This window comes from Gopherus evgoodei, chromosome 12 (genome assembly GCF_007399415.2).
Source record: "Gopherus evgoodei ecotype Sinaloan lineage chromosome 12, rGopEvg1_v1.p, whole genome shotgun sequence".
In the NCBI taxonomy this organism is placed as follows: domain Eukaryota; kingdom Metazoa; phylum Chordata; order Testudines; family Testudinidae; genus Gopherus; species Gopherus evgoodei.
The window spans coordinates 23913197-23928776 of record NC_044333.1 but is presented as its reverse complement, the minus strand read 5'-3'; the positions used below and the strand labels follow the sequence as shown (position 1 = coordinate 23928776).

The following is a 15580-nucleotide window of genomic DNA, read 5'->3' as shown; positions in this document are numbered from 1 at the left end:
CTCCTCAAGGGGTCCTCCCAGTCGCAGGTGCGGCAGCATGTCGAGGTGGTTACGGACCTCTTCTCCCAGTTAGGCCTGCTTCTCAACGCTGAGAAATCCACCCTGGTCCCCACGCAGAGGTTGGACTTCATAGGCGCGACCCTGGACTCTACTCAAGCCAGGGCTTACCTACCTCAACCCCGCTTCCAGATGATCGTCTCCATCATACGGAGCTTGCAGGCCTCCACAATCACCACACCTCGCACCTGTCTCGCACTACTGGGGCATATGGCCGCATGTGCCTATGTGACAAAGTATGCCAGGCTCCGAATGAGACCCTTCCAAACGTGGCTTCATTCGGTATTGGGCCGGGCAAGGACCACCTAGACGTATTGGTGACAGTCCTCTCCGGCCCCTTCCGCTCCCTCGACTGGTGGCTGACCCCATCCCTAGTATGCGCGGGGATGCCGTTCCACCCACAGACACCGTCGATGACTCTAACAACCGATGCATCATCCCTGGGTTGGGGAGCCCACCTAGGGCACCTGCGTACCCAGGGCCTCTGGTCGTCTCAAGAGTTGTCACTCCACATAAATGTCCGGGAGTTGAAGGCAGTCCGCTTCGCCTGCCAGGCGTTCCAACAACACCTGCACGGCCGTTGTGTTTCCGTATTCACGGACAACACAACGGCCATGTACTATATCAACAAACAGGGGGGAACCCGTTCGTCTTCCCTATGTCAGGAAGCCATTCGACTCTGGGACTTCTGCATAGCCCAGTCGATAGACCTTGTGGCATCCTTCCTCCCAGGGGTCAGGAACGCTTTGGCGGACAGACTCAGCCGATCCTTCCTATGTCACGAATGGTCGATCAGACCGGATGTCATCCATTCCCTCTTCCAGAAGTGGGGGTTTCCCCACATAGACATGTTCGCGACCAGGTCCAACAGGAAGTGCCAGGAGTTTTGCTCCTTTCAGGGTCTCTTTCCCGGGTCGATCTCGGATGCATTTCTCCTGCCATGGAGTCACCACCTGATGTATGCCTTCCCTCCGTTTCCTCTGGTGCACAAAGTGCTGTTGAAACTCCGCAGGGACAAAGCGCGTCTAATCCTGATCGCACCTGCATGGCCCAGACAGCATTGGTTCACCGCTTTGCTGGATCTGTCTGTGGACCCTCCCATCCCCCTCCCTCTCCACCCAGACCTGATCACACAGGATCACGGCAGGCTCCGTCACCTGGACCTACGAGCCCTTCACCTCATGGCGTGGCTCCTGCATGGCTGAACGCAGCGGAGTTGAACTGCTCCGCACCAGTTCAGCATGTCCTCCTTAGCAGCAGGAAGCCTTCCACCCGCTCGACATACATGGCCAAGTGGAAGCACTTCTCTTGCTGGTGTGTGACTCGCGGTGTAACCCCTTTGGAAGCTCCAATTCCCACGGTCCTAGACTACCTCTGGTACCTTAAGCAGCAGGGCCTAGCGACATCCTCCCTGAAGGTACACTTAGTGGCCATATCTATCTTCCGACCAGGAGAAGGTGGCCGCTCCGTATTCTCCCACCCCTTGGTCGCGTGATTCGTTAAAGGCCTGGAACGTCTCTACCCCCCCCCGCCGTACGCCGCCCTGCTCCTATCTGGGACTTTAACTTGGTCCTAAACAGGCTCATGCTTCCACCATTTGAGCCACTGGCTACTTGCTCACTCCTGTACCTGTCATGGAAGACGGCTTTCCTGGTGGCCATTACATCGGCCAGGCGGGTCTCTGAGCTGAGAGCTCTCACAGTGGACTCGCCCTACACCGTTTTCCATAAAGACAAGGTACAGCTGCGTCCCCACCCGGCGTTCCTCCCTAAGGTTGTGTCTGCCTTCCATACCAACCAGGACATCTTCCTTCTGGTCTTCTTCCCGAAGCCCCACTCTTCTCGGAGGGAGCAGCAGCTACACTCCTTAGATGTACGCAGAGCATTCGCTTTCTACATTGAGCGAAGAAAGCCGTTCCGACAGTCTCCCCAACTGTTCATGGCGGTCGCAGAACGGATGAAAGGTCTACCAATCTCCTCTCAGAGGATTTCCTCCTAGGTGACTGCATGCATTCGTGCATGCTATGATCTAGCTCGTGTCCCCTCTGGCCACCTCATGGCACATTCCACGAGAGCTCAGGTGTCGGCGGCGGCCTTCCTGGCGCGCGTACCTATCCAGGAGATATGCCATGCAGCGACCTGGTCATCGGTCCATACATTCACTTCACACTATGCAATAGTCCAACAATCAAGAGATGACGCAGCCTTTGGCGTAGCAGTTCTAAATACCGCCACATCTCACTCCGACCCCACCGCCTAGGTAAGGCTTGGGAATCACCTAACTGGAATGGATACGAGCAATCACTCGAAGAAGAAAAGACGGTTACTCACCTTTGTAACTGTTGTTCTTCAAGATGTGTTGCTCATATCCATTCCAAACCCACCCTCCTTCCCCACTGTCGGAGTAGCCGGCAAGAAGGAACTGAAGGGTGGCCGGGTCAGCTGGGGTATATATTGGGCGCCATAGCGGCGCCACTCCAGGGGGTGCCCAGCCTACCCGCCAGGGTTGCTAAGATAAAAGTTTCTCCGATGAACGTGCACGCGGCGCGCGCACACCTAACTGGAATGGATATGAGCAACACATCTCGAAGAACAACAGTTACAACGGTGAGTAACTGTCTTATCTGATATCTGTGTCAAGGCTCCAAAACTGATACCTCAAGGCTGGGGATTGTCACTATCTTGCTGTATTATCTGCTGATTGTTCTAAGCTTACATATGAAACTTTAAAATGTGTCTTTAATTAGTGTTTGTGTATATATTTTTTTCTTTCTTTATATAGGAATTAGATACAGTGCTCTTTCTGGCTATTTTCCAAGTTATCTGCAAAAAAACCTAGCGTTTTCAGATGCCTAAGTAGCCCCTTAAAATCATAGTTAAAGTTGCTCCTCCCCCCAAAATCTGAAATGGCCCCCTTGGCCTGCTCAGAACAGGTTTGACACATCTTGCTAGGCAGTAGAAAGCCTTCCACTAGGGCTACCTACTTGGCTACGTGGAAACATTTCACTTGCTGGGCCTCCGAATGGGATCTCTCTCCATCCCGTTCTTCTCTTCAGTCTATCTTGGACTATGTTTTCCACGTAAAGCAACAAGGCCTGGCAGTCTCATCTATTGAAGTTCATTTGGCAGCCATCTCAGCCTTCCACCCTCCAGTGGATGGCAGATCAGTATTCTCTCATGAGATGATGGTCCAGCTTCTCTAAGGGCTGGAAAGACTACCTTTAGGTTTGCGAATCAACTCTCCCAGGACTTAAACCCTGTCCTGTCGAGGCTCACTGGGCCCCCACTTCGAGCTGTTAGCATCGTGCTCCCTACTGCTTCTCTCCTGGAAGGTCTTTACGGTGGCAATCACCTCGGCCAGAAGGGTCTCTGATCAAGGCCCTTACGTCAGAACCATCTTAGATGGTGTTCAAGGACAAGGTCCAACTGCACCCTCATCCTGCCTTCCTACCAAAGATGGTGTCACAATTCCACAACAACCAGGTCATTTTTCTACCTGACTTTTTCCTAAAGCCTCACAAAAGCTTAGAGGAACATCAGCTTCATATGTTGGATGTTAGGTGGGCCTTTTATATTGAGAAAATTGAGCCCTTCCATAAGGCCACACAACTCTTTGTAGCAATGGTGGAAAGGATGAGAGGGCTACCTGCGTCAGCCGAAAGAATCTCATCCTGGATAACTGCTGGTATATGAGCTTGCTATAAGCAGGTGAATGTTCTGCCTCTGGCCATCTTTACTACACATTCCATAAGAACCTAGGCTTCATCATCCTTGTGCAGGTAACAATACGGGACATCTGCAGAGCCGTAATCTGGTCGTCAGTTCATACTTTTGCTTCCCACTGCGCCATCACCCAACAGGCCTGTGACAATGCCAGTTTCGGGAGAGCAGTGTTGCAGGCAGCACATCAATGAACTCGGAGCCCATTTCCTGGGATACTGTTTGTGAATCACCTTGCATGGAATTGAAATGAGCAGGCACTCAAAGAAGAAACAGTTACTAACCTTTTGTAACATTTGTTCTTAGAGACGTGTGGCTCATGTCCATTTCATGACCCACCCTCCTACCCTTCTGTTGGAGCTACCGGCAAGAAGGAACTGAGGGGGTGTGGGGCCAGCAGCACCCCTTATATCAGTGAATATGCGCATGACTTCAGAGGGCACTAGAACCAGCCCAGTGGATACCACTAAGGGAAAATTTCCAGGCAACAGTGCACGCAGTATGAACATACCTATCATGGAATGGATAGGAGCAAAACATCTCAAAGAACAGTTACAAAAGGTCAGTAACAGTTATCTCCCCCTCACCCCCCAGAGACTGTCTCACATTCCACAACCCTTCAAGACAACTACAACTCTACATGGACAAAGTAGCTGGAAAGGCCCCTTCTTAGATTACTGGGCATTGAACAATATGAGATCACAAGGTGGAGACCTACATATGAGAGCCTTTAGGGCAGATCAGTTGCTTGATACTACTCCCTCTGATAGTTCTCAAGATCCCTTCTCACAGTTGCTAGGGCCCTTTGCAACCTTCCATGCCCCTTCCTACATAATAAAGTGGACATAACTGTCACTTCCTCGCCCTCCCCTCATTTGGGTCACCTGTAAGTTCTGCTGACATTTTAAAAACAAGCATTGGAAATGTATTTTCTTAATAAATTGAAGAATTAAAGTTACAGTTACAATTAGAGAACAATTCTGTGCCTGCAGCAAAAGCTGACAATGAAATTCGCTATAGAAAAGTTGATTTGAGTCTAAGTCTGGATATCAACTTTAAGGTTACTTAACAGCTGAAGAGTTTTCCCTACAATATTTAATAGTTAATTTAAGGTGGCCAGTGGAATTGTATGTGTGAAATTAAAGTTGATTTATTTACACGTACAAATATTACTTTGGTTACAGTAATTCAATTTTTTTGTCCTACAGGCACTTTCATAAAAAAAGTGTTTTGATATTTATCATACTTCGAGTGGCAGGAAAAATGCCCATACTAAAAACTATTTCTGATGTTTTATCACATTTGACATGAGAGCAATTCAAACAGTTAATAGGAAAGCAATCTTATAATCAATGAATATTTGTTTGGTCCCTATTGCTCCTTCCCATGGAAGAGCCATTGGGGAGAGGAAAAAGGTTTCCCTTGCAAAGTTTTCCTCAAATTATTCTATCATGGAGACAGGTCTCTTTGCTCACCCATAGAACAAACAAGGTGGTCTTCTCTAGTTTTCCTGCTGATTCACTATCCCCTCAAATAACAGAACTCTGTGCCTCTATGCTCTGGGATCCCTAGCATTCACTTCTGATTCAGAAAGAGTGGCTCCATTGGAGCTGTGCTTCCCAGACTTCCTCCACCAGCAGTTTCTCCTGGAAATGACGATTCCACAGTGCCAAATAGGAGCTACAGAAAAGCAAATGTAGTTTGGAGGTTGTGTTAATGGTTTTGCAGATTTCCTTCAGCAGTTATGAGTGTGTGTAATAGTCCAAAGAGTTACATTCCCACTAGCTTGTCCCATTCCCACACATAGAATGGAAGTGATTAATGTGCAGAGGAATCTAAGGGAAAACAAGCTCTCCCCCGCCCCCAGCATTTGCCTGATGGCTCCAATCCTGCAAGTACACACACAGAGTTAGCTTTATTGTTTGCAGGATCAGGCCAGTATTCTAATAAAAATCAAATTGTAATATAAAAGGGTAGTAACAAATTATTTAAAACAGTTTTGTCTGAGTAATAGTGCTAAGCTATAATCCAGTGTTAGCAGCTGTCAAAAATCATTATTTTATGATGCAGGTGCCACATACTAAGTCAAAATGTCATTCAGTGACTGAGCACAAAGCTCATATTTTTGTGGTGCTGGTGAGTTTTGATTTTCTGTGAAGGGAGTTGTTTCTCTGGAATAGACAGGAGTGATGTGTATACTTCACATGTAGTCAGGCATCACTAATTCTAACCCAGTTATTTTTCTTTTGAATACTGTCAGTGGATTTAAGAGTTTATCTTCTTAAGGGGTTTAAGATCTTTTCATATTTGCAGTCTATTCAATTTTTTGTTTTCTTTTAGATCTGTGAGTGAACTTAGTGTTTACGACAAAGTGATGGATTCATAACAGTGAACTGAGCCAAGCATATAGTATGAAGGCAATGCATAAGCTTCCTCATGCATCTCTGTACTTCAAACCTGACCTCCTGCTATTTCAAGGGCTCTTTTCAGTTCAAGCAGTTCAAAGTGCCAGTAAGGAGTCTCAAATGTTTTTCAACCAATACTGACCATTTAGAGTAGTGGTTCTCAAACTTTTTATTTTTTATTTTTTTTTACTGGTGACCCCTTTCACATAGCACGCCTCTGAGTGCAACCCCCTCCCCATAAATTATAAACATGTTTTTATATATTTAACACCATTATGAATGCTGGAGGCAAAGTGGGGTTTGGGGTGGATGCTGACATCTTGCGAGCCCCTATATAATAGCTTCATGACCCCTTGAGGGGTCCCAACCCCCAATTTGAGAACCTCTGATTTAGAAGGCCATACTGGCTGATTTTAACTCCTCAAGGTAGCAGAAGTTATGTACCCTTTATGCAACTGGACAGCCCTCTCGGGGGGGATTGGGCCCCAGATCTGTACTAGCAGAAGCTTGCCCAGATCCTGCATGAATCAAGCCCAATCACTACAAATATAGAATTAGTAGAGTGCTAGGGAGTTGTTTTTCTGCATCTCCTGCTTTTCTCATATATTATTAATTTATTCTAGTAGTTTTGCAATAAATATTAAGTCTGAATATTATAGGAGGCCTTTACGTTACATATGATTACAAACTCAGTTCACTGACATTTAGACTCCCCTCAGGATGAAATATGAGCATGAAAGCAAGTAATCCTTTTGAAGTCAATGAACTGAGTGCACAGGATTTTTTTTCTATTCACAGAGCAATAATGAACTACTGCCACAGTTAGTTATTTTCACTGAGTTTTGGGGCATGGTTGGTGCCACCAATGTGTCAACATTTTCATTAGAAATCTGTATTTTTCAGAGAGTGTAAAAACTGGGGTAAAAATCTTCCTCTATATAGATTGCTGCCTAAAAACGATTTTATAAAAAGTGATTTTAGTAGAGCAGTGCCAATTTACATGAGCTGATGATCTTGCCTAGTATTATTTTAAAAATAGGTTCCTCTTTGCGTGGCCTGTGCACATTTCAACTCTTGTGCTCACTTTGAGAATGTGAAGGGTTGGGAGAAACCTAAGAGTGTGAATGTGCACAGGTCATCTCACAGAACTCTGGTTACACATGAGTAACCTTCATCTACTGAATAAAACACATTTTCCTACCATTTTTATTGTATGTACTATATATGAATATTATAACAGCAGTATAGTCTAATTAGTGTGACTAGCTCTGAAGAAGTATTCTGAAGGAAGGGTAGTGATTCCATAGTCAAGGTTCTAGCTGTTTTTTTTCCCAATTATATAAGCCTGATTTTGTCCTCAGCCTCCATCAAAAAATATCCTTTGTATCTGGAATCCCATATATCTGATCTCTAGCCAGAGAAGAATTTGGGGAGGGTGTAAGGAGGTGAATTTGGAGGTTAATTAGTCATGACACTTCTGGGAAACAGCACTTTGAAAAATAAGATACATTTCACTTAATGATTTGTTTGTAGAAATCTTTTTAAAAGGTGGTATAGAAACTTGACATATATTATTGTCAATAGTTGTGGATGAAACTTATGGATTCTTATTTCTCAAAACTCAAAAAAGGCATAAGGATTGACACAGATACAATCACTGCCCAGCAAACTGTCCAATCCTGATTTAACATGACTGCACAAGTGCAGGTCAGAAACAGACCAGTGTGGGGGAAGAGGGAAGGGAAGGATAGGGTGACAATAATGAGGCACGTATGCATTTTGATAGTTTGGTTCTTTCCCCTTTTAATTACTATTGATTATTTATCTTTCTTTTTTGCTTGTTGTAGTCTTTATAGAAATAGGTCTGTAAGAGAGATTTGAATGTGGCACAGAAAGTGGCTTGGTGAATAAGTTTCAATAGGGCATTACAAGCATAGCAGATAAGATGGATGATAGCATGGAAATGCTTGTGGAGCATGCGAGAAAGGGAAATAATATTTACAGATACCTCCCATACAAGAAAGTAATGAGAAATTACTAATAATTACGATGTCTTTTGACAGCCTCAGTGTAAGGTAATACAAGGAAAGAATATATTCAGAGAAGTCCCCTTTGGGTCATTCTGTTTCTTCGTAGAACATTATCAGCATCTTAGGTCTGCCTCTCCTCTCTCCAAAAACTGCAACTGTAGGCATTGTGAGACATGCTTCCTTTTAGAAATGCCAGCAAGACATTTTCAAGTTAGGTATATGATAGACTTGTGTAGTAAGAGCCATTCATACCCCAAAAAGGTGTCATGATGGCAAAACAGCACTTTAAAACAATATTATGCTCTTTTTCTTTTCCTTACATATATCAGAATACAAAACCTACATTCATCTACATATTATGTTTGCAGGCCAAATGCTTGGAAAGTGAGAAGCATGGAGTTCTGAACAAAATAATAGAAGGGAACGTACGCTTAGGAAGATTAGAAGAGAAAGTTCGGGTAAGTAGACTTCGTAAATCAAATATTAATTACCATTCCATATCTATTACAAGTTGCTTTTTTTTTTTTAAATCAGTACTTAATCCAATATAGCAGTAAATTTTTGTAAGAACATTTTATGGATATTTTTTAGAATGGATTTTAGAAGATAAATGGGATTTTTAGCATATTTTACACAGCACTGCTTTCTATATATGAACATAGTGTTCTGATGATTTGTAGGAGCTATTTCAGGTTGTAGAATGGTAAAAACAGACATTTTATTCATATTTATTTTACAGGATATATCCCAACCCTTTTCTTTGTACCTTTTTAAAAAGTCCATAATAATGGGGAAAATTGAAAAATATTCTCAACCTAGAATTACAAGTATTGAGGTGCATATACAACAACTTTCAAAGTGCATTCAGATGACTATAGGGTTGTACCTCAGTTTCAGGGAATTTGGACATATCCAAAGATTTAACTTAATTCCAAAACACAGTTATACTTTTATCTACCACACTGCTCCATTTGTAGAGTAATTAAGTCAGAAAACTAAGTAACTGGGTGCCCCAACTTGGTTGTATTTGTAGTGAAGACGGGTCCTAAGTGTGTTGTCTAAAGTATACAAATAGTCAGCTATAAAAGTATATAGTCTTTACCATGTATCTCTTATTAATTTTTGCATTTCATTGCAATTTAATGGCAAACTTGAGTGAGTTATATTTTAATTCTTTAGTACATTCACAGTTTTAACCTGTCTGATGCTACAGAAATTCTGTTTAAATATTTATACAACCCAGTGGTTTTTTCTATAGCACATACAGTTTCTTAACAACTTTCTTCTTATATGTACAGTGAGATTTGATAGGATGGGATCAAGAATCTGCATTGTCAAGTTAGGTTTTTTTTGGCAAATCAATTAGTGGTAAAAACCAGAACCCCAAGACCCCATGTTTATCTTAGTCACACATTCTATTACTTACTGGGTTCTTCATTGGTAATTATTGTTTTTCTTAAATAATTGAAAACTTCTGTTGAGCTTTAAGTCTTTTCCAATCTATTTTAAAATAAAGTCCACACAACCCTTCCTGTAGTTTGACTCTGTTAACAAAGAAATTAGCAATAACAGAGCAGAAGTTCAGCTTAGCCTTCTCCCTAACCATGGCTGCTCCTAGGGTCTCTATTTCAGGCTATTGAGCCCATATGCTAGACCTTGAGGCCTGGTCTACACTGGGGGCGAGATTTGGGGGAAGGGGAGGGAAATGGATCTAAGATATGCAACTTCAGCTACGAGAATAGCATAACTGAAGTCGACGTATCCCAGATCGAATTAAAATTACTTACTTGGCGTCCTCGTAGCACAGGATCGATGGCTGCGGCTCCCCCGTTGACTTTGCTTTTGCCTCTCGCAGAGCTGGAGTTCAGCAGTCGATGGGAGAGCGATTGGGGATCGATTTATCATATCTACACGCGATAAATTGATCCCCAATAGATCGATCACTACCTGCCGATTTGGCAGGTAGTGTAGATGTGCCCTTACTGTGCTAGTTGCCTCTACTGTGAGGGAGTCTGGGTGTTAGCTCTCTAATGCCACCAACCTGTCAGCCCCTCAAGCACTCTCCTCCAGGCTATGCCAGCCTTGTCTTTACCTTGCAAGTTAAAGATAGGTGCAGCCCAGTCCCTGGGTCCCGTTGAAGAATTCTGCTGTGACATCCAGCCCCTAACACTGGCTACTCACAAAACTCAGAGATCCTCTGCTCCCAAATGAACAGTGTATCCCTATTTAATAGTGGCTCTCACTGTTTCCAGACTACTGTACCCCTTTCAGGTATCTGATATGTCTTGCGTACTGTGACAGGGTGCGCCTCCTGCTGGTCATTCTGCAGATCAGCTCCACAGATCGGTATGCCAACTCTCGGTGGTGTCTTGCCCACCATCATTTCCAGTCCTGGACCCATGTTGCTCCAGAGACCGTGGCGTCCTCTTCAGGACACAGCCCTCCAACTGTGCCACACTTTGTACTCCCCCTTTCCGGGGGAATGTACTGCAGTCCAGCGGTCCAGCACTTCCTCAGTGGCAAGTGGGAGTGAGGGGGAACCTGAGCCTGGCCATTACTCGAGGTCCCAGCACAGGGACCCTGTAAATGGCAGCCACGCACTGCATGGCCTCCATCCTCTCAGTCTACTTCACTGGGCCATTTCCCTGCAGCCCCAGTACCTTCTCCACCCTTATCTCAGGGCCCCAGCATGCCATCTTAGCAGTTAGCCAGGAGCTCACTCTCACTCCTGCTCTGTCCAAGGTACTAGCTTTTCTCCTCCTGCAAGGCAGTAAGGTCTCCCTCCTCGAATGCAAAGGAGCAACTGAACTTGCTCTGCCCTGCAGCTCCTCTTATATGGGCCTTCCTGGCCATGATTGGCTGCTCCTTGCAACCCCTTTCCTATTGGCTGCTTTTTGTGCAGCCATCGTAGGGCTCTATTAACCCCTGACAGGCCAGTGTGGGGGAGGTGCTCCACCACAGTACCCACACGTTACACCTCACTTAAAAACTACTTACTTACAAAATCAGAGACAAAAATACAAAAGTGTCACAGCACACTATTACTGAAAATTTGATTATTATTCTCATTTTTACTATATAATTATAAAATACATCAACTGGAATATAAATAATGTACTTACATTTCTGCATATAGTATATACAGCAGTCTAAATAAGTTGTTGTCTAGTCATGACATTTTAGTTTGTACTGACTTCACTAGTGCTTTTTATGTAGCCTGTTGTAAAAACTTGGCACATATCTAGATGAGTTGATGTACACCCTGGACCTTTGCACAACTCCAGGGGTATAGATATCACTGATTAAGACCCACTGCCTTAAATCACCACTTCTGGATAATTCACAGCACTTGAGAGCATTTATAATAAAACAAAATAAGGTTTATTTAAGAGAGAATAGAGATTCCACTAAAAACAAGGGAGAGTGATGGAAACAAATAGTTACAGTTTTGCAAAGGCACCTCCTTATCCTTGCTGGGCATGGCATTTCTCCCTCTGGCAGTGGGGGAGCTTGGAGTAAATTAGACCCACTCTGGAGAGTTTTTATTCCTCACTTGGCTTTTTATTCTTCCATATTTACAAGGTGGGCCTCAGGGTAGGCCCAGGGAATACTTTTCAGCCAAACAAAAAGAAAAGTTCATAACAGGAAAAGGGAATACCTTTCCCTCCCCCCTTTCTGGGGTGTTGTCTTGTTATGAAGGCACTGTGTGCCAATCCTTCTCCAAACAGTCCATTAGAGTGGTTGCTTCCCATATATGGAGGAGAGCAGCCTTGCACTCAGGAGAAGCCTTTTGTCCTGATGCACTTTAATCTCCCATCTCCCCTCCCTCTCTTGCACCAGAAAAGGGGTTTTTAACAGTCACAGGCAGCCCTTATTTGGACTTAGTTGTCCCTGGTTTACCTAAGGTAACATTTCAGCTCATGGGGAAAAGGAACTTTACCATTCTAGGGACGGTATATCTGCCTTCCACAACTCTCTTACAGCTGACTGGTTTGACTTTGTCACACAATGCAAAACAAAATCATATCACACACACTAAGCCCTACACTTAGTATTAGTTACCTTTTCTGTCTAATAAAGTAGGTTCTTGCCTGGCGCCAAAAGTTCATTGTGTTGCAGAGCTGGCTGAATCCAATCTGTCATGAAATACTGCTTCTCCTCAGTGAATGGATGCGGAGTGTCTTCCTCCACCCTGAATCATACTTTGTTCGTAGACTGTGAATGGGCCATCACCAAGACAAATGATTGCCTGGTGACTAACATTTACTCTGACTATAAGGCATAATTTTCAATATAGTTACATTATTCCTTAAATATTACCTGCATACACATCTCACAGTGATTATGACTTGGAAGTTACAAGCTTTCAGTAGCGACCTCATATACTACCCTTCATGGATAAATACCATGAAAGCAGTGTATTAGGTATAGTTAAGTTTGTCGGGTCTGAGTCAGGAGTTGCTTGTAAAGAACCATGAACGCGTTGCCAGCTGGCACCAGTGGGCCTCTGTGTCACAGTGTGTCTTTTGAGATCAACCCAAGGCCAGCCTTTGGGGTAGGCAGGATTGGCCAGTGCATGCAGGGGGTGCCTCTGGAGTAGAGGTGCCCCTCCTCCCCTGCTGCTCCTGCAGCCCCTCCCTCCACCTTGGGACTGCCCCGGCCAAGCTGATTGGGACCAGGAGCCTCCTGTCTGCTGTGCAGCACGGGGTAGGGTGGGGCTAATGTCAAGGTGTCTCCCCCCCCCATTCGTGTACCTAGTTTTCACTGAGCTGGCGTGAGAGACAGGGAGCCTGTCTGTGCTGCTGCCTCTGGGTTAAGCATGGAAGCTGCTACTTGAATAAGCCTTAAGGCTAGTGAGTTCTCTGCTTAAAAAAACAGTGCACTGTTACGCACACTCCCCCCAACACACACACACACACACACACACACACACACACACACGCACACACACACACACACACGCACACTTCCCCAACACACTTTTATTATTATTGTTGTTATTTCTTGGTACTTCCTGTCAAAATGCGTAATGCACATATATTTGTGGTAATTTTATTCTTTCAAAGATCATTAAGGATTACAGTGCTGTTATTTTATTTTTTTTACTGGTCTGTGTATTTCTCACTTAAGCTTAAATTTAATTCTTTTAGTAGTGAGCTCTAAAATGCCTAACCTGTCTTGGCTGGAGTAATTATTATTACGTTTATTCTCATATTGTGCTTGCCATTCATTATTTAAAATGGTACAATCAAATACTAATATTCTTCTAAAATATAAATTTAGTTTGTACTCACCTTAGCAGTACCAATTTAAAAAAATTAGCCAAACACATAACTTTAGACACTGTGCAGATGAAGGTTGCTTATTTTCAAATTGAATTTTTAGTTATATCTGTAAAATAATTTAAAATTCTTACAAAAATAAATGCAGTTCCAAGTATGATACTCATAGTAATGATGGTGTCAAATGTTAGTGAGTCACATACATGATTGTGATCAGTAAATATAAATGCCAAAATAATTAGAAAAATAAATTCCTGTTCTTAATAAAAGAGAAAAAAAACTTAATTGCATGTGTTAAAATTAAGTAAATACAATTTTAGTGGAGTGAAAAACAATTGACTGAAATAGAGTGGATAATGGCAGTAACACCAGGGCTGGCGCTTCCATTTAGGCGGCCTAGGCAATAGCCTAGGGCACCAGGATTATTGGTGGGCGGCATTTTGCCGGAGGGGGCAGCAGGCGGCTCCGGTGGAGCTGCCGCAGTTGTACCTGTGGAGGGTCCACTGGTCCGCGGCTCCGGTGGAGCTGCCGCAGTCATGCCTGTGGACAGTCAGCTACCGGCAGGTACGACTGCAGCAGCTCCACCAGAGCCACATACCAGCAGACCCTCCACAGGCACGACTGCGGCAGCTCCACCGGAGCCACGGGACCAGCGCGCGAGGCGGCAAAATTGCTGTGCGCCTAGGGCGCTAAAACCCCTAGCGCTGGTCCTGAGTAACACAGTGTGCGTCTTAGAGAAAATAAACAGATTTTATTTATTTCTATTTATCTCTACCAAAGGTAGTGTACAAAGAATCAAACTTATATTTCTGATATCTATGTTAAAACTCAAGAATTGATACCTCAAGTTTTGGGATTGGGAATATCTTGTTGTATTATCTCCTGATTGCTCAAAATTTGCATATTGGCTCTAATTGACGTTTGTATATATTTTTTCTTTCTTTATACAGGAATTAGATACAGTACTCCTGTCAGCTAGTTCCTAAATTATCTGCAAAAATACCCTAGAGTTTTCAGGTGCCTAAGTAGCCCCTGGAATCATGGTTAAAGTTGCCTCCCCTCTCATCTGACATGGCATGCCTGGTGAGCCAGGAGTGGTCAGAGGGCTGCGGGATGGCCATGGGCTCTGCCAAGATGCAACCTCTATTTGACAGCACAGAGCCCGCCTTGAGCCGTAGGCTGAGCACCAGACACCACGAGCCACAGAGCAGCACAGAAGTAAGGAGGCAATACACCATATACCATGCCACCCATACTTCTGCGCTCCTGCTGGCAGAGGTGTTGCCCTTAGAGAGCTGGGTTCCCAGCCAGCAGCCACTGCTATCTGATTGCCCAGCCAGTGCTTAATTTATGCCAAGACTGAGCTCTGACACCTCTTTCAATACATATTCAACGTGTGAGGGAGGCAGTGTGGCCCGGAGGTGATAGGCGGTGGGAAGTCTGAGGAGCCATGGGGGCAAACGATGATGGGGGTGAGGAGCCTGTGAGGAGGGGCAGTGGTGGTGGGGTGCCCGCAGGGGCCAGAGTCACTAAAAAGCAAGTTCGCCTAGGGTGCCATTTTCCCTAACCTAACTAAATACTTCTGGCTCTCACTAGCTTAGGCATAGTATCCTCCTCAGGCTCTGGTTCCTACTTTAACAATCCAAGGGTGTGTCTTCTTTTAGCAATCATGAGTTACATGGCTGTGTTTGGTTTCCATAGACATCTCTGCATTTACCATATCCATGACAGTGTGCCAACAAGTGTCTACCTAACATTGGATTTTTGCTTTTGGAATGCGTGCAGAGCAGGCACCTGAATTCCTGCCTTAAGTGAGATGTTTGGATTTTTTTTTAAATTCACCTCCATTTTAAGTCAAATATAATGTGATGACATTTTATTTACAGCTTTCAAATGCTATTATAAAACTAGTTTATAACTTTTATATCATGACAAAAATGTTACTTTAATAAGGAGGATGTTGTAAAAAGCCATATAATGCTGTATGCGTCATTTTCCACAGCAATTACTACAGTGATAAACATGATAACCCTTTCTATCAAATTACCTCAAGCTAGGACAGTTTTCTTCTTTCTGTTTCATAAGCT

The 15580-nt window shown here is 44.1% G+C and overlaps 1 protein-coding gene across 3 annotated transcripts in view; it reads left to right on the top strand.

Annotated features, from left to right (window-relative positions):
- Nucleotides 1-15580, top strand: part of CEP89 (centrosomal protein 89) — a 133042-nt gene that overhangs the window by 72471 nt on the left and 44991 nt on the right. For all 3 annotated transcript variants that reach the window (XM_030581854.1, XM_030581856.1, XM_030581855.1), the window contains one exon: nucleotides 8580-8669. In XM_030581854.1, coding sequence (XP_030437714.1) covers nucleotides 8580-8669 — 90 coding nt within the window. The remainder of the gene's footprint in view (nucleotides 1-8579; nucleotides 8670-15580) is intronic.